At 45.3% G+C, this 24,400-nt stretch overlaps 1 protein-coding gene across 1 annotated transcript in view; it reads right to left on the bottom strand.

The window, feature by feature from the left end:
* Positions 1-24,400, bottom strand: part of LOC121271944 (thrombospondin type-1 domain-containing protein 4-like) — a 207,140-nt gene that overhangs the window by 48,637 nt on the left and 134,103 nt on the right. The window contains exons 6-7 of the mRNA XM_041178201.1: positions 21,863-22,038; positions 6,266-6,362 (exon numbers count right to left, since the gene is read on the bottom strand). Coding sequence (XP_041034135.1) covers positions 6,266-6,362; positions 21,863-22,038 — 273 coding nt within the window. The remainder of the gene's footprint in view (positions 1-6,265; positions 6,363-21,862; positions 22,039-24,400) is intronic.

A 24,400-nucleotide genomic window follows, 5' to 3' on the forward strand; every position in this document is an offset into this window, starting at 1 on the left:
TGGCTACAAGAGCAAGTCAGAGGCTTGGAATCCTGCGACGAGTAACTCACCTCCTGACTCCCCGAAGGCTGTCCACCATTTAAAAGGCACAAGTCAGGAATGTGATGGAATACTCCCCCACTTGCCTGGATGAATGCAGCTCCCACAACACTCAAGAAGCTTGACACCGTCCAGGACAAAGCAGCCCGCTTAATTGGCAGCACATCCTCAAACATTTACTCCCTCCACCACCAACCCACAGTTGCAGCAGTGTGTACCATCTACAAGACGTAATGCAGGAATTAACCAAGGCTCCTTAGACAGCACCTTCTGAACTCACGACCACTACCATCTAGAAGGACAAAGGTAGCAGATTATGGGAACACTACCACCTGGAAGTTCCCCTCCAAGTCATACACCATCCCTGACTTGGAAATATATTGCTGTTTCTTCACTGTCGCTGGGTCAAAATCCTGGAACTCCCTCCCTAACAGCACTGTGGGTGTACCTACACCACATGGACTGCAGTGGTTCAAGAAGGCAGCTCACCACCACTTTCTCAAGGGCAACTAGGGATGGGCAACAAATGTTGGCTCAGCCAGCAAAGCCCACATCCTGTGAATGAATAAAAAACACCAACACTGCCTCCCTCATTACAAAGGTCTACATACTAAATACAGGGAGGACTGTCATACATTTAAATCATAAACATTTAAATGAATGCCCCATAAGGCCATAAAATAAATATTTAGAAACTATGGGGAGAAACCCCGAAGAAACTTCAGAAGAAGAATCTGATGACACCCTAATCGAAGACTCGTCACAGCACTCACCCACACCCTCCACCAGTGCAGAGAAACACACCTCAGTGGGACCTAGCTTTAGAGTAGCCTTGGGATCACAATCTGGTGAGCACATTGCACTGTCTGATTCACAGCAGGAAGTCCAGCATTTGGAGGACTTTTGGAGATCAGAAATCTGCTGAGTCTGAGTCAGATGAGGAGCCTCTGGACTTAGTCATAGCTCAGTGGCTGGAGCTGCAAAAACAAACTCAGGAACATCAGGAAGGGTGTCCACTGCATTCCTCAGATGCAAGGCACGATGGAGGAGTCCGTCTGCCTTTAGTCTGAAGTGATAACACCAGCAAGCCAACGCACCGGGGTCAACACTGTTAGGATGGCGGCCACCATGGAGACCTTGGTTCAGGACATCAGTCCTGCAATGCTGCGCAGGCTGAACTCCATCGCTGATGCCATTGGTGGCCTTCAACAGTTTCAACGTGGGAAGGGTGAGGGGCAGCTCGATCTCACTCCAGCTTCCCTTTCGCCTCAGGAAGTCAGTTTGGAGGTGCCACTGCAGGACCCTGAAAGCAGGCTGGAGCCCTCCAAGTCTCGGCCTCCAGAGGACACCTGTCAGGGGCATCACAGACAGGATGTAGCAGTCAGTAGGCTGTTTACACCTCTGCTGTGGATTTTGGGGGAGCACCAAGACATAGTGGCAGGCTTAGGAAGGTTAAGAAGATGTAACTCTTTTTGAATCAAAACAATTAAACTAAATTAACAAAATTGGGATAAATCAGGCACAGCCCCTAATTCAGGTCAGCTATAAAACCAAGAGCAAAGTGTAAAGGAAACTTACAAATATTAAACTAAAATGTGATTAAAGGGGTCGATAAAACACCCCAGTCCCTGTGGTGCCCACCGAGCACGGAAGGCCTCGAGAGTGCCAACAGACACCACGTGCTCCCTCTCCAGGGACATCCGGCCGCGAACGTAGCCACGGAAGAGGGACAAACAATTGGGCTGGACTCCCCCGTAGATCGCCCGCTGCCTGGACCTGTTAATAGCCAACGTGGCCAGGCCCAGGAGCAGGTTCACGAGGAGGTCCTCCTCCTTCCTGAACCCCTTCCGCACCGGGTGCCCATAGATCAGGAGCGTGGGGCTGAAGTGCAAACAAAACATTAATAACAGGTTTTTCAGATAACTAAAAAGGGAGTGCAGCCTACCACACCCTATATAAGCATGGTCCACGGACTCCACAAGACCGCAAAAAGGGCAGGTGTCCTGGGAGGCCGTGAACCTATGCATCCTATGATTATAGGGGACTGCTGCATGCAACACCCTCCAACCCAGGTCCCCGATAGAAAGGGGGAGGATACCTCCGTAGAGGGCCTCCCATCAGGGGCCTCCGCCGCCGGACGGCAACAAGGCATAAAAGATGTAACTCTTATGAGTTAAAACCAATCAAACTCAATTAACAAAATTAGTATAAATCAGGCACAGCCCCTAATTCAGGTCAGCTGTAAAACCAAGAACAAAGTTTAAAGGAAACTTACAAACTTTAAACCAAAATGTGATTAAAGGGGTCGATAAAACACCCCAGTCCCCGTGGTGCCCACCGAGCACGGAAGGCCTCGAGAGTGCCGGCAGACACCACGTGCTCCCTCTCCAAAGACACCCGGCCACAAAAGTAGCCGCAGAAGAGGGACAAACAATCGGGCGGGACTCCCCCGTCGATCGCCTGCTGCCTGGACCTGTTAATGGCCAACTTGGCCAGGCCCAGGAGCAGGTTCACGAGGAGGTCCTCCTCCTTCCCGACCCCCTTCCGCACCGGGTGCCCATAGATCAGGAGCATGGGGCTGAAGTGCAAACAAAGCATTAATAAAAGGTTTTTCAGATAACTAAAAAGGGAGTGCAGTCTACCACACCCTATATATGCATGGTCCACAGACTCCACAAGACCGCAAAAAGGGCAGGTGTCCTGGGAGGCCGTGAACCTATGCATCCTATGATTATAAGGGACTGCTGCATGCAACACCCTCCAACCCAGGTCCCCGAGAGAAAGGGGGAGGACACCTCCGTAGAGGGCCTCCCATCGGGGGCCTCCGCCGCCGGACGGCAACGAGGCATAAGAAGATGTAATTGCACAGCCTGGCCATGGGTGTTAATCACTTGTACATTATGTTCACTATTGTAAATAAACTTCCAAGAATGTCTCCTTGCCTATGGTTCCTTGTTCTAATGAACAGTGTTCGTGCCACTTAGATATGAAACCTTTGTCTTTGCACAAGATAAAGACAGATGTCTCTGGCCAGGGCCTCTTCCCTTTGCTTTGTGCAATCTTCCCAGCACTCTGATGGTGTGCCTTCACAGTCACTGGACACATCAGTCATGCCTGCACCTCAATGGGGCTTATCATCACTGCCAGAATGTCCTGCGCCGGCGACACAGAGTTCCATCATTCTCTCTGTGTGCTCTCAGCACCTTTGAGGTAAGGCCAGCCCCCAACTCATCAGCATCTGTGTCCAGTGACAGTGTGGCCCTGAAGGCTTCAGCTCACCAAGAATGCCATTGGATCAGGATAAGTTAAAGTTTTCCCGCTGCATCTTCATGATATGACTCTGTTCACAGAGCATAAGCGACCTGTCATCAGCTAGCAGGAGTCAGACATTCGCAAAAACATCAGCTAGCAGGAGTCAGACATTCGCAAAAACATCAGCTAGCAGGAGTCAGACATTCCCGCTGAATGTCGTCATCATCCTCCATAAATCTAGCAGCTGTGAGGGCCTCCCAAGCACGCCTGTCTCATTTGGCCAGTGCGATGGCCTCATCGTCATCATCCTCATCTTTGAGGACCACCTCACCCTCATCCCCCTCAATATCCTCCTCATCTGAGGAGATGTGCAGCTCCTCCCCCCCACCCCCCCCCACCCCCCCACCCCCCCGTAGCAGTGCCAGGTTGTGTAGGGCGCAGCAAGTGATGACGATGCATGACACCCACTGCGGGCTGTATTGCAGGGCTCCACCAGACCGGTCCAGGCACCGAAGCCTCATTTTCAACATCCCGATGGTTTGCTCCACCAAAGTGCGAGTTGCAGCATGAACTTCATTATACTTTCTCTCTGCTGCAGTCTGAGGCCACTGCACAGGTGTCATCAGCCACATCCTGTGTGGGTAGCCCTTGTACCTGAGGAGACAACCCTGCAGCCTCTGAGGACTCTGGAAGGCTTCAGGAATCTGAGACCTACTGAGAACGTAGGAGTCATGGACACTCACTGGGAATTGTGTGCAGCCCTGTAGGATACGTTTGTGGTGGTCGCACACCAGCTGAACATTCAGTGAGCGGTATTCCTTGCGATCGACATAGTTGACCGCTTGTTTCCAGGGAGATCTGAGTGCCCTGTGAGTGCAGTCGATGGCATCCTGCAGGAAACCTGAGATCTGCGCAAATCCCAGAACTCTTGCTTCCTGGCTTTCCTGATCACGGGCAAAATGCACAAAGTTGTGTGCCTTCACAAGTATAGCGCCCATGAATGCATTTGTGCGTGCAGGCTTGCGATATCCCAGACAGGTCAGCTTTGGATCCCTGAAAGGAGCCACTGGCATAAAAATTGAGCCCTGCACTCACTTTCATGGCATCTGACAGTGGATGCCCCAATGGCGCCAAATCCTGCAGCAGGTGGGAGATGTGGCCGATGAGTTCCCTACACATGCATAGTCTTCGGGCGATACTGGTTCCCGGTCATCTGCATGAATGACAAGCGTCATCTGTAGACCCTGGGTCTAGCTAGGCACCAACCAACAATGGCTCAGCGTGACTCTTCAGTGACATGTGCAGGGGCCCCAGCCACCCCTTCTTCTTGAGGGTGCTGCTCCTCCCTCTGCCCAACCAGGCACCTCCGTTGCTCTCTTCTCCATCATCTCTGCTCCCTGGAAGCCATGAGGCAAACAGCTAGGGTCACCAGGCTCCATGCTCCTGAAGTATTCTTCCTGCAGGATGAAAGAGAGATGTGTGGGTAAACATGGGTGTACAAAGAACCTCTCTTAAGTTAAGTCTGAAGGCCCCTTAATGCATGCTGGAGATTGCTGGCCACCACTTGAATGGTCAAAGTTTAGTGTGTTGCATGGCTGCCTGAAACCCCATCCACCTCCACCCCTCTCCACCTGACCGATTGATGGCAGCTTCGCCCACTGGACTACATGCTGCGCTCTCAGCTCAGGCACAGGCATTCTCCTAACCCACAGTGCAGTTAGCTGTTAGTCTGAACCATGGGGAGACTAGTCCAAATCTAAATGAAGACATTACAAGGAGCACCTCCACCTGTGACTGCTCCATGGTCAGCTTTCGCAAGGAGATTGTACAACTTGTCCAGTTGTCCAATTATCCTGTAGTCCACTAAAATGCTAATTATTTTGCAGTCTGTGCCCGAGGGATGGAAAGTTCTGGAGCATTTGATGGCATTTCCATGCCAATGTATTGTTTGAGTGGGCAGATAAGCTACAGGCCTGACTCCAAGCATGTCAATCTGGCTGAGCCTGAGCTGTCTCAGCTGCAGAGGAATGGTCACTTTATACCAGGTTTCCCTGATTTGTGGCCGCTTCCCTCCCCACCACCCCCCCACCCCCCCAGCATGTGCTTGTGCACTACCATCAGACTGTGCTGACTTGCCCCCCACCCCCCACAACTTGCCCCAACTGCAGTGCAGCTCTTGCCCTGCACTATCAGCTAGCTGGGAAAAAGCCACTTGCCTGTGCCCTCGCCTGAATGTGCAGCGCCTCAATCTTGAAGTCGAACGGGCAACCCTCGCAACTGCTGCACAATGTTACTGTGCACTCACCTCTGAGTTTCCCTCGAAGTTCAGCTCACCAGGTGGATGCCTTTTAAATGTTGTTGTAAAACATGCCCGGATTATCCAGCGTGGGGGATGATTCTGGTGAGCAGGGATTATAATTATATGCAGACGTATTAAAATGACATTCCCAACGTCCGGCAACAGGAAATGCGAACGATGTCGTGAAACTGATTTTTGGCCTTCTGCCATATTGTCCCCTCATTGCCCAACGCCAACAGGGATGGAAAATTCCAGCCCTGGAACTCATTCCTCTAAAAAGGCTATCGATGCTGGGGGTCAACTGAAATTATTGGAGCGTTAGTAAAGTGTTTCTCAGCCATAATCTGAAGGAGTACTGCATTGTTCGTAGATCCATGTAATTGTATGGACACGTGAAAAATGTTATAGGACTATTCAAAGAAAAGAACAGAGGAGTTTTCCTGATGCCCTGGCCAATATTTATTTCTCAATGAACATTATCAAGCCAGGTGAACTGGTTACTTATCTCGCTTCCTTTTGTGGGCTCTTGATATGTGTAAATTGGCTATTGCACTTGCCTGTAATACAATCTTGACTGCATTTCAAAAATAATTCATAGGTGGTATACAGTATTTTGTGATGTCCTTAGGATAAGAAAGGCACTACATAATTGAAATCTTTTTTGTTTTATCTTACCTAGTCTGATGCTGGGTGGTACCTGATGACTGACAACATTTGTCTTGGGAAGAATATACTCATATTGAATGCCAGGATTCAACTGCTGGTAGATCATCTGGAAAAAATGTTGACAGCATGAGGTCTCACGTGTCTGCTGTAAGCCATGTCCCAAACTCATGCAACATGAAACACTCAGCAGAGTCTGTGATTAAGTTAAAAGAGACACCTCTGGCTTGATATGCAATGAGTTATGTTCATGATTCTCAGCATACTTACTAGCTGCTTTATTGCCAATAGCTTTCTTATTTCTGCCTCACAAAATCACAGTAGATCAACATTCTAGCCTAGATTTTCATTTCATTGGTATCAACAATTTTTAACATAGTAAAACATCCCAAGGCGCTGCACAGGAGCAATTTTCAAACAAAATTTGACACTGAGCCACATAAGAAGATATTAGGTCAGGTGACAAAATCTTAGTCCAGGAGATAAGTTTTAAGAAGCATCTTAAAGGAGGAAAGCGAGGTGGAGAGGTGGTAAGGTGTAGGGTGGAAATTAGAGAGGTTGGACCCTAGCAACTGAAGTCATGGCCACCAATGATGGAGCATTGATAACAGAAAATATACAAGAGGCTAGAATTAGAGGTATACAGATATCTTGGAGGGTTGTGGGGTTGGATGAGGTTACACAGATAGGGAGGGTGAGACTGTGAAGGGATTTGAAAACGAGGATGAGAATTTTAAAATCAAGGTGTTTTCTTGACCAGGAGTGATTACAGATGATAGGGAATGGGACTTGCTGCAAGTTAAGACACAAGCAGCAGATTTTTCAATGACCTTAAAGGATGGCACAAAGATAGGTTGGAAAGTAAGTTGTGAAGAGGACATGAGGAGTCTGCAAAGGGGTATAGATGGGTTAAGTGAGTGGACAAAATTTGGCAGATGGAGTATAATGTGGGAAAATATGAACTTTCCACTTTGGCAGGAAGAATAAAAAAGCAGCATGTTATTTAAATGGGGAAAGATTGCAGAACTCTGAGGTACAGAGGGATCTTGATGTCCTGGTACATGAATCATAAAGTTAGTATGCAGGTATAGCAAGTGATTAGGAAGGCAAATGGAATGTTGTAATTTATTGCAAGGGGAATGCAATATAAAAATAGGGATGTTTTGCTAGAGTTGTATAGGCTATTGGTGAGACACACCTACAGTAATGTGCACAGTTTTGGTCTCTTATTTAAGAGAGGACATAATTGCATTAGAAGCAGATCAGAGGAAGTTCACTTGACTGATTCCTGGGATGAGGGGGTTATCCCATGAGGAAAGGTTGGGCTTATATCCATTGTAGTTTAGAAGAATGAGAGGTGATGTTATTGAAACACATAAGACCCTGAGGGGACGACTGGGTGGATGCTGTAAGGATGTTTCCCCTTGTGGGAGAGACTAGAGCTAGGGAACACAGTTTAAAAACAAGGGGTGTCCCATTTAAGACGGAGAAGAGGGGAATTGTTTTCTCTCAGACGGTTGTGAGTCTGTGGGACTTTCTTCTCCAGACAGAAGTGGGGGCAGATTCATTGAATATTTTTAAAGCTGAGTTGATTGACAATGGAGCCAAGGATTATGAGAGGCAGACAGGAAATTAGAGTTGAAACTACAACCAGGTTAGCCATGATCTTATTGAATGGTGAAGCAGGCTCAAAGAGCCAAGAAGTCTACTCCTGCTCCTAATTTGTATGTTCATATGTTTAAGTTTGTGAAGAGTAGAATGTGGGAGACATCAAGGCTGTGAACAGACTGGCTGAATTTCAGACTTGCCCAGGAAAAGGATAGAGTTGGTGGTTAAGAATGGGGACTGGAGCAGGGACCATTGCAAGTGATATTCTGGCTATGATTAAATAGATAAAAGTGGAACCACACGAGAACAGTCCCACTCAGCTAGACAACATTGGAGAGGCATTGGAAGAGGATGGTGTGGTCAATTGTAACAAAGGCAGCAGACAGATTGAGAAGGATGAGGAGGGAAAGTTTAGCTTTGTCACAGTCACAGAAGATGTCATTTGTGACTATCATAGCTTGGGGTGTGGAGGGCTTGGACTTCAACCTATCTGATCTCAGCAAATCTTCTAGTCAGACTAATTGGAATATTCTGGACAGACTGAATATTTTCTTTGCCTCTAATGGAGAACATGACCATTTGTGGCAAGTATTAGTATGTTGTTGCAGGAGTGAAATGTTTGCAGCAGCTTAAAGGACTATGTGTCATTATTAAACATTGTGTGGAAGCTGAAAATAAAATCTTCTCAAAATGGCTGAGGGATTTTCTGAGATTCTTTGGAAGGAGGCAGCAAAGAGAGTACATGCTGAAATTCTGCTTCCAGCGCAATACTGATATGGGTACTTTATACGGTGCAATTTGTGCCACCAGTGCACAGTGCTGGGGGGGTGGAGGGGTACATCTTTTATCCAAGATCTTCTTATTGATGTTCACAAGCTGTAATTCCAGAACTGACAGCGAGGAAGAAGTTGCTGACAGGATTTTTTATACATAACTTTAAAATACAGATATAGCACTTTAAAGCTATGCCTGCACATTCTGTTCTGACCAAGATGTTTCCTTTGATCTGGTGTTGCTGCAAATCTTCAGAAAATGATCAGAAATGTAATAATTTGTTGAGGGGAGGCAGAACAGTTCCTTTTAGTTAAAGATCTTTCGAAGTGATGTTAGCAAAGGCCTATGCAAGGACACATGCCATTTTTTAGAAAGGTGTCACCTTCAGCATATGACAGTCAGGGTAGCCAGAGAAGAGGTTGTTCAGCATGTCATTGCAATAACAAAAGTTGTTGTAGCCAAGTGATTATAACACTGCTATTACCACCTAACATAGGAACACATCAGGCAGGGATATTCACGGCAGGGGGTAAAGGGGTGAGCCGGAACATCGGCACCATATGCAGGTCCCAAACCCCCACAGGCAATCTCCATGGTGGCCTTTTAATTGGCCGCTGCCAGTCCTGTTGTCCAATTAAGGATGGGGCACTGGCTCGCCAAACTACCAATGCAATCAGAGGCCTGGCAACTCTGTAATGACAGCGAAGGAGGTGGCTGCTGTTCAAGCTGCAAGGAGAACAAGAGGATGTCTCCATTTCGAGGCGCCCTCACAGGGAAGGAAGACAATTCATTTTCAAGCCAAGCATGAAGGCCCCAATGTGTGGAATGGGATACTCTCCAGTAATGACGTTAGGCTGGCGAACCCTCCTCGGGTTTTGGAGCCTCCAGCTTAGATGGCGACCCCCCCCTCCACCCCAACCCTCCCGGAGGCTGCAAAGAAGCTATCTTCATGATGTTGACTGCCGCCCGTGCTGTGGGGGCCCCTCCCCCACCGTCAGAATGCCATGACCTGGTAGGATGGTCTTCAATTCTGCCTAAATTGTTCATACAAATGTGGTTGGCAGGCAACCGAGCCGCTATTGTTCCTGCTGCTGGGAAACCTCCCTGGACGTGGAACTATGTTGGGCAGCTCTTCCGATGTGACTTCCCAGCATTTTATTGCATCACCACCTCCACACTGAGTCTGCCATCCCCCGGCTGGTAAAGTCCCATCCAGGATGTAGGCCATTCAACTACAAAAGCCTTTTCTGCAATTCAGTTATATCAAGGCTGATCTGTACCTCAATTCCATTTACTCTGTTTTCCTTAGCATTCCTATCAATCTTAAACAGTAACACTCCTTTGTTTTTGTATTTTTGGAAAGTGGATTTGATGATGTTGCATGAATAGGATCCATGTGACTCAATATGCACAGTGAAGTATCTATTTTTGTGGGAAGAAGGGGAAAGATGGAACTGTTTAAACAAGACCTTAGGTGACGTTTGAGACATTCTCGCTCTCACTTCAAAACCTTCTCTCTTATACACACGTAGGCTTTGTTCACACAATAAACATTCACACTCTGGAGTTCTCAAGAATGGGTGGAATTTAACGGGGGCAGCAGTGGTCTCCCCCACCAGTTGGAGAGTTGGTGGGGGCCCCACATTGCATCTTTCTGGGTGGTGGTATGGTGTGTGTGTGGGGCGGGGCGAGGGGGGGCGGGGGTGGTAGGTGCCATGGGTGGGGTGAGGGTGCATGATGCAATTACTAGGTAATCAGGCACTCACCTGTATAGCATTGGGCCTCCCATTGGATCAGGGCCCAAGTAGAGTATAAGTCCTGTGCCTGAAAGCTGCCAATCAATCAGAGGCCAGCGGCTCTCCAGTACTAGCAGCGCCACCAGCATGATGGCTGCGCCCAAGCTTCGTACCATCCACAAACTTTGAAACTGTGTCCTGCACATCAAGATCTAGATTATTAATATATATCAATAAAAGCAAGGGTCCCAATACTGACCCCTGGGGAACTCCACTCCAATCCTCCAGCCTAAAAAATATCCATTAACCATTACTCTCTGCTTCCTATTTTTCAGCCAATTTTGTATCCACGTTGCTACTGTCACTTTTATTTACTACACTCGGGCCTGCAGGAGGAATTGGTCATAGATCCTGAGGTGGGATTGGAGTTGTGGGGAGGAAGGAGGAGGGGGTCAGAAGCAAGGACAGTGGGGCAGCTTTCAGCCAACCTCCTCCTTCCCAATGCTGGGTCCCTCGGTCAGGCATATAATATCTGTGAACGAGGCCCAGCCCCCCACCACTGCCCCCACCCTGCCCAACAATAGGCCGAAGGCAAACCCAACTGCCAGATGGTGAGTCCCCCACCAGTGGTGGTGACAAGAGGCCCTTAAATGGGGGACACAGGAAGGTGACAAGGCCACCACTTTTCACCCTGTTGCCTGATCAAATGGCCCCCTGCTCCCAAACTCACATCAAGGGGTGGAGTGGAGGGGCATTAAATTTCGGACAATGGGTCTCTCTCGCATTGAGGCAATGCCCTAGAGAGAAGCAGGGGGGGTGTATGTTTGTGCTAGGAAACATACGAACAAGGAGCAGGAGTAGGCCATTCAGCCCTTTGAGCCTGCTCCGCCATTTAATAAGATCATGGCTGACCTGATAGTAACCTCAAATCTACATCCTGCCTACCCCTGATAACCTATCACCCCCTTGCTTACCAAGAATTTATCCACTTCTGACTTAAAAATATTCAAATACCCTTCATCCACCACCTTTTCAGGAAGAGAGTTCCAAAGACTCACAACCCTCTGAGAGAAAAAATATTGCTTCATCTCCGTTTTAAATGAACCACCCCTTATCTTTAAACAGTGACCACTAGTTCTAGATTCTCCCACAAGAGGAAACATTCTCCCCACAACCACTCTGTAAGACCCCTCAGGATCTTACATATTTCAATGAAGTCACCTCTTACTCTATTAAACTCTAGCAGATACACGCTTAGCCAGTCCAAGCTTTCCTGATAAGACAACCCGCCCATTCCAGGTACTAGTCTGGTAAACCTTCTCTGAACTGCTTCCAACACATCACAGAATCACAGAATTTTAACAGCACAAAAGGAGGCCATTCGGCCCATCATGTCTGCACTGGCTCTCCAAATGAGCATTATGACCTAGTGCCATTGCCCTGCCTTTTCCCTGTACCCTTGCACATTGTTTCTTTTCAGATAATCATCTAACGCCTTCTTGAATGCCTTGATTGAACCTGCCTCCACCACACTTTCAGGCAGTGCATTCCAGACCCGGACCACTCGCTGTGAAAAAGTTTTTTCTCACGTCACATTTGCTTCTTTTGCAAATCACTTTAAATCTGTGCCCTCTTGTTCTTGATCCTTTATGAGCAGGAACAGCTTCTCCCTATCTACTCTGTCCAGCCCCTCATGATTTTGAACATCTCTATCAAATCTCCTCTTAGCCATCTTCTCTCCAAGGAGAACAGTCCCAACCTCTCCAAATCTATCCTCATGGCTGAAGTTTCTCTTCCCTGGAACCATTCTCGTAAACCGCTTCTGCACTCCCTCCAATGTGTTCACATCCCTCCTATAACGTGGCCAGAACTGCACACAATATTCCAGCTGAGGTCTGACGAGTGTCTTATATAAATTCAGTATAACCTCCCTGCTCTTGTACTCTATTCCCCTATTAATAAAGCCCAGAATACCATATGCTTTATTAACTGCTCTCTCCACCTGTCCTGCCACCTTCAATGATCTATGCACATATACACCCAAGTCTTTCTGCTCCTACACTCCCTTTAAAATTTCACCCCTTATTTTATATTGTCTGTCCATGTTCTTCCTACCAAAAGGCGTCACCTCACATTTCTCCACATTGAACTTCATCTGTCACCTATCTGTCCACTCCACAAACTTGTCTATGTCCTCTTGAAGTTCCACAGCATCCTCCTCGCAGTTCTCAACACTCCCAAGCTTCATATCATCTGCAAACTTTGAAATTGTCCCTTGTACACCAAATTCTAGATCAATAATATATATAAGGAAAAGCAAGGGTCCCAATATTGACCCCTGGGAATTCCACTACAAACCTTCCTCCAGCCTGAAAAATATCCATTGACCATTACTCTCTGCTTCCTATTTTTCAGCCAATTTTGTATCCACATTGCTACTGTCCCTTTCATTCCATGAGCAATAACTTTTCTCACAAGTCTCTTTGTGTGTCACTGTGGCAAATGCTTTTTCAAAGTCTATGTACACCACATCAACAGCATTACCCTTTTTAACCTATTCTGTTACCTCTGCAAAAAACTCCAGCAAATTAGTTAAACATGATTTCCCCTGTAGAAATCCATGCTGGCTCTTCCTTATCAACCCATATTTTTCCATGTGATTACTAATTCTATCCCAAATAATTGTTCCTAGGATCTTGCCCATCACTGAAGTTAAACTAACTGGTCTGTAATTGCTGGACTTAACCTTACAACATTTTTTGAACAAGGACATAATGTTTGCAATTCTAAAGTCCTCTAGCACCAACCCCCCCCCCCCCCCACCCCCCCGCCCCCGCCCCCGAGACTAGGGAGGACTGAAAGATTATGACCAGTGCTCCTGCAATTTCTACTCTCACTTCTTTCAATATCCTTGGATGCATCTCATCAGATCCTGGTGCCTTGTCAACTTTAAGTACGGACAGTCTATTCAACAATTCCTCCTTGCCAATTCCTCCTTCGCATGACAGTTTCCTCATCTGTCACCATGGCCTGGGTAAAGGCAGTTGCAAATAAGGTGACCAATACTGTGCACAGTACTCCAGGTATTGTCATGAAGAGATATTAATGTGTAAAACATTATTGGAAATTATTTTAAATTGGATTTGTAGTAAGGTCTCTGTCTGTGTGTGGCTTAATTGGATTAAAGCCAGCTAGTCTAGCTGCTTTGGTGTATAGTAGTTTGAGAGATTAATTAGATAAATAGAAGGCTAGAAAGTAAGGAATACATTTGCATCTGTTGAATAAACCAGTCAAAAGAAGGGAGTAAAATTTTGCACCTAGCTAGGAGACAGCGAGCATTTTGTGTTTATATTACTAATAAAATTGGTGCTATGAAAGGGTTTTTTTGTCAGAAGAGGTGGAGTTCAAAGACCTCATGATACAATGAGAATTTACATTCAAAAGGGAGGCTAGGTATAAACAGAAAGGAGTTTTGTACATGCAGGTCAGAGGCATCTAAGATCTAACCAGCCCGTAAGCCAACAAATGACTGCAAAGGAACTAAACTGCAATGGAACTCATTTTGAATTGATAAATGTGCTTTATCTGGTGCCTGTTTAAAGTCTATGGGGAGAATTTTCTCCCCGTCGGGCGGGCAGTTCGGGAGCAGACAGGGAGCCGATCACCACCGTCACCATTTTGCGTGGGCAGGCCTTAATTGGCCTGCCCAGTGTGACACGCACCCAGAAGTGCTCAGCGCTACCTGGGGGGGGCGGGGGGTGGGGGTGGGGGTGGAGATTCGGAGCCTGCATCTTTCGTGCATGCGCTCAAAAGAGGGTAGAAATCTCCCTGAGGCACAGAGCTGCCTCAGGGAGATTAATTTAATGATAAAACATTGCAAACAAGAAAAAAAAATTCAGACATGTCCCCTCATGTGACAGTGTCATGTTTATGTATATTAATGGGACATGTTTATGTAATTTAATAAATATTTTTACTTAATTTTATAAACCCTTCATGAAACCTCATCCCACCTGTGGATGAGGTTTCACGAGAAATGCGTAGGTCACCTGGGCTCTTCACTTGCCCACCAATCTTAAGGTTGGACGGGCAGTCCTAACGATCAGTTTAATGAGGTAATTAATAGCTTTAACAGGCCTTTGGCAGGTCGGCAGGCACACAGCCGACTCCAGTGGGCGCCCGCCGAACTGAAGATCGGAATTATGCACGGTGATGTCGGGACATATACCCAATGTCACTGTGCATCAGCTTACACGTAAAATTCAGGCTTATGGGTTATTGTTGCCTTGGTGAAGTTTTACCTGGGGGTGATTAATTTGGAGATTTGTTTAAAAGTTATTATGGTAGTAATTTGTAGACGTGTGTGTGCTTAATTTCTTGTTAAATTAATAAATGTTTAATTTAGTTTATATAAAAAACCTCTTGAGGCTCGGTGGTTTCATTTTTGAATTCAGAGCTGCATCTCAAACGCACCAATTGAAAATATAGGTTATGACAGTTGTTCAAGTTCCCCTCCGGCATTTAAAGAACTCAGCCTTTACCAACTGCTGTGTCATAACAACGTGGTCTCACTAGTGCTCTGTATAACTGAAGCATAACCTCCCTACTTTTGTATTCAATTCCCCTTTCAATAAAGGATAACATTCTATTAACTTTCCCAATTACATGCTGTGCCTGCATATTTGCCTTTTGTGATTCATGCACAAAGACCCCTCTGTATCTCAGAGCTTAGCAATCTTTCACTAGTTACATAACATGCTTCTCTTTTATCCCTCCTGCCAAAATGGACAATTTCACATTTTCCCACATTATACTCCATTTGCCAGATCTTTGCCCACTCACTTAACCTATCCATATGGTTTTGTAGCCAGGAAATGCTTGATCCACGAAGGTCCAAATTCAACAGCAAGCCCTCATTATCTATTTTTTCTGCATCACTTCCCACCCAGCAGCCAGCCAGATTATTGGCATGGTCTCAAGAAACCATGAAGCATCAAAGGTTGCTGGGGGCAGTGGAGGGGGAGAGGAAGGAGGTTGGTAGTGGTGTCAGGCCAGCAATTGGAAAGGGAGACTAGGGAACTCCACAGTTGTGGGGTGGGGTAGTTGGCTGATAGTGTCAGAAGATTTACTTGAAGAACTGGTGTTGGGGTGCAGGTGAGCAGGAAGCACTCCTGCTCCTTCTAGACCATATGTTTTGAATCTGGCAGGTCTCAAACCCCGGGAACCCAACTGGCCAATGTTAAATGTAAAGGGCTGCAAAATATCACCAAGGGAGACTCATTTTCATACCCTTCAGAGCAGATAACTTGAACAAGCCCAAATCTTTTAAAATGGAAGTAGATACATTCATAATGGGTTGGGTCGGATCTTGCATATTTCTTATTTTAACTCTCCCACTCCTATCACTCCTCTCCCACACATCATGAGGGTGGGGTTGACATTTTAAAATGTCCCCTAATCTCTCTGTCACATTCTGGGAACTCTCTTTTTTGCACACTCCCTTGGCTATGAATGACTTTCCCTCCCTCATAGAAGTGGTCAGTTATGCTAATGATAGCACAGTGGTCAGTTTTTTTTGCTACTCCAGATAATAAAACAGTGTGTGCCCACATCTAAGCCAGACAATGACAATCTCCAACGAGAGTCCAACTATCTCCTCTTGACATTCAATGGCAGTACCATAACTGAAAGTTCCAGCATCAATGTTCTGGGGGCCACAATTGTCCTGAAACTTAACTGGACCAGGCACATATATTCTGCAGCTACAAGATGTAAAAAATTGGGGTCTTTAATAGGCGTGAATTTTCTGCATTTTATGGGATTATCTAAGCAGCATTGATTCTCTCTCTGGAAAGATAATTTCTAAACATTTTGACCTCTAAACAGTCTTAGTTCAGGCTGCCCTGTTGAGATTCCTAAGCTGATATGATGGTGTCTTCTGAACCCCTTATCTATGTAAGTGTTTACCCATTGACACTGGGTAAGCTACCAGCCCCCCAAAAAGGGGTATATTTATTGGTGTCACATTGGTGATAGGAGGCTGAGGTGCTGGTGAGGTGGCAGTGTTCAATGGACAGCTGCCTTCTTCAGATGAAAGGTGGATCAGAGCAGGGAGAGGGAGATCGAGGAAAGAGTTTCCTAACACTTCGACTAGAGGCGGAACGCTGTTATCACAAGCTGTTACGGGTTGTATACTTTTTCTGTCTAATTAGTTAATATATCATATCCGAACTGTTATTTCTTAATAAACTTAATAAACCATCTTAAAATTACTTATGACTTGAGGACTGCCTATCTAGGTATCTGTGGCCCCCGACCCAAGAAATCTTACAAATAGCAGAGCAGATCAGAGGCACAATTCACTACCTGTCTCTACAAAGCTTTTCTGCCATCTACAAGGCATAAATCAGAAGTGTGACAGAATATCTCTACTTGCCTGGATGACTGTAGCTCCAACACTCAAGGAGCTTGACACCATCCAAGACAAATTAGCCCACTTGATTGGCATGTCACCCACCACCTTAAATATTCATTCCCTAAACTAAGAGAACACCTTGTCTGCAGAATGTACAGTCTACGAGATTCACTGCAGCAACTTGGAAAGATTTCTTGAACATACATGCCTTCCTAAACTGCGCCATCTATTGCCTATAGGACAATGGCAGCAGGACCATGGAAACATCATCATCTCCAAATTCCTCTTCAAGTCACATTTTGTCCTGACTTGAAAATATATTTCTATTTCTTCATTGTTACTGGGTGAAAATTTTGGATCTCCATACCTAACAGCATTGTGGGAGTACTTTCACCACACAGGCTGCAGCAGCTTAATAGGCACTTGTTAGCACCTACTCTGGAAATTTAGGAATAGATAATAAATGCTGACTTTGCCAGTGACACACATCCTATGAATAAATATCTAAAAGAAAACTCCAACTCACACTGAAACTCTCTCTTATATTGAGGTACTGTACTACACTGGTGACTTATTTTGTTGGTGAAGAAGACAGCATTTGAGAAATTCTTACAGAAATATAGAAACATAGAAAATAGGAGCAGGAGTAGGTCATATAGCCCTTTGAGCTTGTTCCACCATTCAATATGATCATGGCTGATCCTCTATCTCAACGCTGTACTCCTGCGCTCACCCCATACCCCTTGATGCCTTTAGAGGCCAGAAATCAATCTATTTCCTTCTTAAATATATTCAGTGAGTTAGCCTCTACAGCCTTCTCACCACCCTCTGAGAATATGCTTTTCGCAAGAGAAGCCACGGTTCCAGGGAGGATGGCTATATCAGGAAAGATGGTGGGACTTTTGAGTGGTTGCCTCATAGTTCTGGCTGGGAGGCTTGGTGCATTTTTAGGGCTAGCCTCATTAGAATTCAACCAATTAGCTGCTGTCAGAAAAGAAGTGTCCTGGGGCAGCTCACTGACAGCAAGCACAACATCAGTCAACCCAGGTGGCCTCAGGCCAGATTTGCCCCTGCCTCAGGTAGACTGTGGAGAGAACTGCAATGGACACATCAATGGGAAGAATGGGCCAAAGTCATTAACTACCATTTTTAAGGCATTACTGTGCTATTCTTGCAGGTGGCTTTTGGTTCTTTTCCAAATATCGTATGGAATAAGTGAAAATATACTGCAAGCCACTCCTATGTTTTATTTTTCAATTGACATAATTGAGCTGGGGAAGCAGAAAAATGATCATGAAAACTGCTGGGCTGTCATAAAAACTGAACAGGTTCACTACCAAGAAAGTGGGGAATTCATTGGTGGCATTTTTATTCATTCATGGGATGTGAATGTCACTGGCAAGGCCAGAATGGATTTGAGGGTTTCAAAAGCCCAAGTTCACTGATGCTTACCTTAATGTGTTGCTGGGGCTAGAGGGACATGCTACTACCCCAGCAGTGGGAAAAGAAAATCTATGGCAGAGATCATGAAGACATAGTTGGAGGTTGCCCAAAAGGCAAGAACACAGTGTGATGCTCTGGATGTAGTGTAGGAAGCTGTTTAATTACCCAACTAGGTCAGGAAAGGAGAGTATAGTTGCGCATTCACTTACATCCTGCTGCAGATAGCACCCCGACCCTTCACTCTGCCTTCTCAAGGCTACTCCATTACATACTTACCTTGCAGTTACACCTTCCTGTCAATGCATTTCCTCACCTTCCCATCTATCCACTCACGACTCCCACTCGTCATCATCCTTATGTAATTTCATGCTCATACTCGCCAAATGTGCTCTGTCCATTGGATGACCACATGCCATACACTTATTCCTAGGCCTGTTCTTCTCCTTGCAGGAGAGGAGAGCACAGAACACAAGGAAGAGGGAAGAAACTGGAGGTGACCCTCCAAACATCTCTCAGCAGTTAAGTGAAGAAGAGGAGGGGCTGGAAATCACTGGAGTTTCAGTGATCCTGACCATCAGAGATGGCTATTCCCAGCTATAATTTCCTCCCTAAACCTTTCTTCCTCCTTTAAGACCTCCTTAAAACCAATCTCTTTGACTAAGCTTTGGCCATCCGCCCTAATATTGTCTTATGTGGCTCGGTGTCAAATTTTGCTTTATAATGCTCCTGTGAAGCAGCTTGGAATGTTTCATTACATTAAATGCACCATATAAACAATAGGTTGTTGATGTTGTTGATAACATGATTGAATATTATAGCCTCGCATGTCATATGGTAATCAGTCATGTTGACTTTATTTCTTCTTTTATTATTCTTTCATGGGATGTGGGTGCCATTGGCAAGGCCACAACCCTAATTGCCCTTGAATTGAGTGGTTTGTTAGGTTATTTCACAGGGCAGTTAACATTGTTGTGGGTCTGGAGTCAACTGTAGGCCAGATCAAGTTAGGACAGCAGATTTTCTTCCCTATAAAGGCAGAAATATTATATTATAAAGGACATTAGTGAACCAGAAACAAAAACAAGAATAGCTGGAAAAACTCAACAGATCTGACAGCTCCTGCAGAGAGGAATACAGTTAATGTTTCGAGTCCGTATGACTCTTCATCAGAACTAAGGAAATATAGAAATGAGGTGAAATATAAGCTGGTTGAGGGGGGTGGGACAGGTGGAGCTGGATAGAGGGCCAGTGATAGATGAAGGCAAAGAAGAGATTGCCAAAGATGTCTTAGACAAAAGGACAAAGGGGTATTGACGATGGTGATAATAGCTAAGGAATGTGCTATTGGTGACGTTAAGGGTAGAAAGCAGGATGAGCAAGTGACAGATAGCCCTAGTGGGGGTGGTGTGGGGGGACGGAATCGAAATAGGGTAAAAGGTGGAGATAAAACAAAGGATGGAAATAAATTTAAAAATAATGGAAATGGATGGGAGAAGAAAAAAATATTTTTTTAAATTATAAATTATTGGAAAAAGGGGGATCGGAAAGTGGGTGGGGATGGAGGAGAAAGTTCATGATCTGAAGTTGTTGAACTCAATGTTAAGTCCGGAAGGCTGTAAAGTGCCTAGTCGGAAGTTGAGGTGCTGTTCCTCCAGTTTGCGTTGAGCTTCACTGGAACATTGCAGCAGGCCAAGGACAGACATGTGGGCATGAGAGCAGGGTGGTGTGTTGAAATGGCAAGCGACAGGGAGGTCTGGGACACGCTTGCAGACAGACTGAGGGTGTTCTGCAAAGCGGTCACCCTGTCTACGTTTGACTCCCCAATGTAGAGGAGACCGCATTGGGAGCAGCAAATGCAGTAGACAAAGTTGAGGGAAGTACAAGTGAAATGCTGCTTCACTTGAAAGGAGTGCATCTTCTGACTAGGCACTTTACAGCCTTCCGGACTTAACATTGAGTTCAACAATTTCAGATCATGAACTTTCTCCTTCATCCCCACCCCCTTTCCGATTGCCCTTTTTCCAATAATTTATAATTTTTTAAAATATATTTTTCTTTTCCCAAACATTTCCATTATTTTTAAATTTATTTCCATCCAATGTTTTATCTCTACCTTTTAGCCTTTTTTGATCCCTTTCCCCCACCCCACCCCACTAGGGCTATCTGTCACTTGCTCGTCCTGCTTTCTACCCTTAACGTCACCAATAGCACATTCCTTAGCTAATATCACCACCGTCAATACCCCTTTGTCCTTTTGTCTGTGACATCTTTGGCAATCTCTTCTTTGCCTCCACCTATCACTGGCCCACCCCCCTCAACCAGCTTATATTTCACCTCATTTCTATATTTCCTTGGTTCTGATGAAGAGTCATACGGACTCAAAACATTAACTGTATTCCTCTTTGCAGATGCTGTCAGACCTGCTGAGTTTTTCCAGCTATTTTTGTTTTTGTTTCCAATTTCCAGCATCCGCAATATTTTGCTTTTATCTTAGTGAACCAGGTGTGTTTTACACCAATTGAGAGTAGCTTTTAATTTTAGATTTTTTATTAATTAACTGAAGTTAAATTCCACCAACTACCTTCGTGGGATTGGAACTCATGCCTCAGGAGAAACTCATTGATTTCTGGGAGACAAATCACGGAATTAAAAGGAAGGAAATTGTCTCCAGCAGATTGCCGTTATCTGGACTTCACTTCAACTCCAGGATATTAAAGGAAACCAGCTAACTTCAAACAGCCGCAACATTCAACAATCTACACCTCAAGGGCAAGCAAAGGACTTAATCATATATTCTTCTAACTTTTATTTGGACTCTAAATATTCTTACTTCTGATATCTGTGTGTAAATGAAAGTGTCTTCTATTATTTTTTTCTCGGGTTTAGTATCTAATAGGCTTGCTCTTTCCTTGACTCAAAAGATCTAGTTGTTAAAAAGTAAATACATTTGGATTAGAAAGGGCATCTATGGGCAAAAGGAATTTTAAAAAACTTTTGTTGCGACCAACTGAGGAGGCTGAATAAAGAGTAGCCAGGTCGTCCCTCCTCACTCGGTCACAACACAGAGTACTTATGGAATGGAACTGAACACATAGTTCAGTATTTCTTTGAGATTGAAACAGCCCCTCATTTGCCGCTGTGATCTCACTTTGCATTCACCGGCACTCTACAACTAGGAAAGTCACTTTGTACCTGAGTCAAACCTGAAAGTGTGTGCAAACATCACTGTACTTGAGAGATGTTAATTGGAAATCTGCCTCCCCGACGGGGTTGTATGCATGCTAGACTGAGGTGTGGAAGTTTGTGGGTTGGAGCCAGCTGCTCAATGAGCTGTAACTTTCCCTGTATTTAACACAGCACCCAAATCAAATCCTTGCCTTACAGTACGTTAAAATCCCCCTTCAGGTCTCCCATAATTCTTCTGTTCACATCATGGTTGCATTCTCAAAAAACATGAAATTGTTACTGAAGAGGAATGATTGTATCAATAAAAGAAATGATTTCTGTGCTTTGTTTGTATTCTGCAAAATACATAACTTTTCTAAACTGCATCATCCAGCTATCATTGATGTGATTAAAAGAGAAATAATGGATAAGCAAGTCAACAGTTAGAAGAACAAAAGCAAAACTTACAAAGACATCCAAGGCTTCATTTGTTGGTCCCTCAGCCAGGAAGGATTCTCCTGCAGTGCTGCTAATTTCATTGGGTCGCTTGTATGTAAACATGGTTCCTCCTCCTTCATATTTGCCAGGTCGATCGATAGCCCAGTTACCGTTAATGATTGATCGTCCAGAGTGACTTCTCAGTGCTTCAAAAAGCAAAGGAAAGGAAACATCAAATTCCCCAGCAACTCTGATTGTTGCCCCAATTATTTATCCTGATAAGTATACTTAGATAAATGAAAATCTATCCCTGAATATGAACTCCTAAACAAACTGATTGCAATCAGTTCCAGTGCATTGGCAAGCTCTATGAAATACAAAGAATGACAAAAATAATTGTTTGAACAGGATAAAATTAGCTTCCCCCAACAAGCTTATGCCTTTATTCAGGGCTCAAACACAGTCTCACTACACTGATCAACTTCTCTCTCAAGAATTAGATCCGTTATAGAGGCAAGTAGAAGTTACAATACAGAAACATGTGTATTGCTGGAAAAAAGAGACATGTTGAAGCTTTTTGTCTATCACTCTGGCTTCGAGCAACTCCCCTCTGTGAACCATTTTCTGAAGCTGTCCTCTGGCTACAGGTTCCACAACATAGGTATAGCCCCCAGTGTTAAGCTGCTTGGTGACTTTGTGGGCTTCAGTATCTCCAGTATCCTTATTTTATTCCAACCCCTGATATTCCTGTTCCAGATAAATACTCTTGTGCCCATCAGAAGGTCCACCTTGTCAACCTTGCAATCATGTGGCAATTTTCTTCATGGCGCCTTCTTTCTCAGTCCCCTTGAATACCATATCAAACATTCTGGTTTAGCTTTGTGTGATGCTCAGCAACCCTTTTGTCAACTTGGTCACCTCCGTCTGAATGTATGGTGAGCCCAAGGAGATGATCCATGGGAAGGTCTGGGTCTCTTCCAAAGAAAAGGTAATATGGAGAGTAACCCTTGGTGGAATGTGGGGTACAATTGTAAGCATAGACTAGCTCTGGAAGAGACTCAGGCCACTTATGTTTACTCTAAGGAGGCAAGGTGTGCAATAAGTCATGCAGAGTATGGTGGAATTGTTCGCACTGTTCATTATCCTCTGGATGGTAGGGGGTAATGTGGCTCTTGACATTGCCATACGCCTTGCACAGCTCCTGTAGGATCTCACTCTTGAAACTGCGCCCTTGGTCACAGGGGATACCAAAACAGACAAACTAATCGTGTACTAACACTCTGGCTATAGTTGAGGCCTTTTGGTCAAAGGTGGAAATAGCCCATATAAACTTGGTGAAGACATCCATGAGAACATGCTCTGTCCCATTACTACTAGGGTTGAGGACCATGAAATCCATTGCAAGGGCCTCCAGGGGCCTAGTGGAAACTAGAGATCCCATGCTGGGTGAAGCTGCTTCCCTTCTTTGACCAAAAGACACCCCTTGCAGTTCCAACAGTTGTCCTCAATATTGGCAGTCATCCTGGTTTAGTAACTCAGCTCCCGGGTCACTGCAGTTGTCTTCTCCAATGCCTGATCACGAACCACTTGAGATTGCCAGGAAGCATGAGTTGTTTCATCTCTCTTCTGTTGTCATGAACCACCAGATAAAGAACTTCATCCTCCTCCCTGATCCTCTTCCAGCATCTCAACAGTTTCCATGCCTGTTTGATCTCCCTCATCAGGTGGCGTTGGGTTGGTGGGTGTTTGGCTTTCCAACAGTGAAATCTACTGATGTCTGCATTGACCTCTTTTGAGGTGGAAGCAAAGGTGAAATCTTACATGGTTCCACTTCTCTGGACCTCTGGTTTGTATCTCACTCATAAGTTCATCAGTGATATTCTGCTGAATCCTAGCCTTAATGTCATGTGAATCAGGGTTTGAATGCTGCCTTTGGCTTAAGGCATCAGCCTCTAACTGGGCAGGGTGGGTTATTCCCCTGATCAGTTTTCAGACTAAGGGCATCAGCATTTGTATTACTTTGCCTGACCTGTACCTGGTCTGGAATCAGAACTGAGTGAGTTTGGTGATCCTTCGGGTTTTTGTCACTCCAAGCTTGGTGGACATTTGAAAGTAGCTGAGTGGGGTTGTCTGTAAATACTTCAAACTCTGCATTGATCAGAATGCCTCTGGCCTTCTGAGACCTCAAAGATAGCAAGTTGAGCTTCAGACTACAATAATTCTGCATATTCCTCTCTTTTGGTTTGAGGCTCTAACCACTCTCTTCTGCCCTTAAACCTGTGATAGCACCGCTCCAAGACCAAGGAAACTGAAGTCAATTTCCAGTATGAAAAGGAGATAGAACTCTGGGTAGCCAAGATCAGGTGATGAGATGAGCTTAGGTTTGGGAGCGCAAGAAGTCTTCATGGGCTGGGGTTCATCTCCCTGTGATGATTCATGAAGTATCATGCTTCATGTCTCCTTCCCTACCCTCACCACCGCCCCCGCCCCCCCACTCCCACCACCCCCCCACCCCCTCCCTTGCCACTCTTTCTGGTTTCTGCAGCAAGTTGTGGAGTGTGGCAACCA

Source organism: Carcharodon carcharias, chromosome 32 (genome assembly GCF_017639515.1).
Source record: "Carcharodon carcharias isolate sCarCar2 chromosome 32, sCarCar2.pri, whole genome shotgun sequence".
NCBI lineage: Eukaryota > Metazoa > Chordata > Chondrichthyes > Lamniformes > Lamnidae > Carcharodon > Carcharodon carcharias.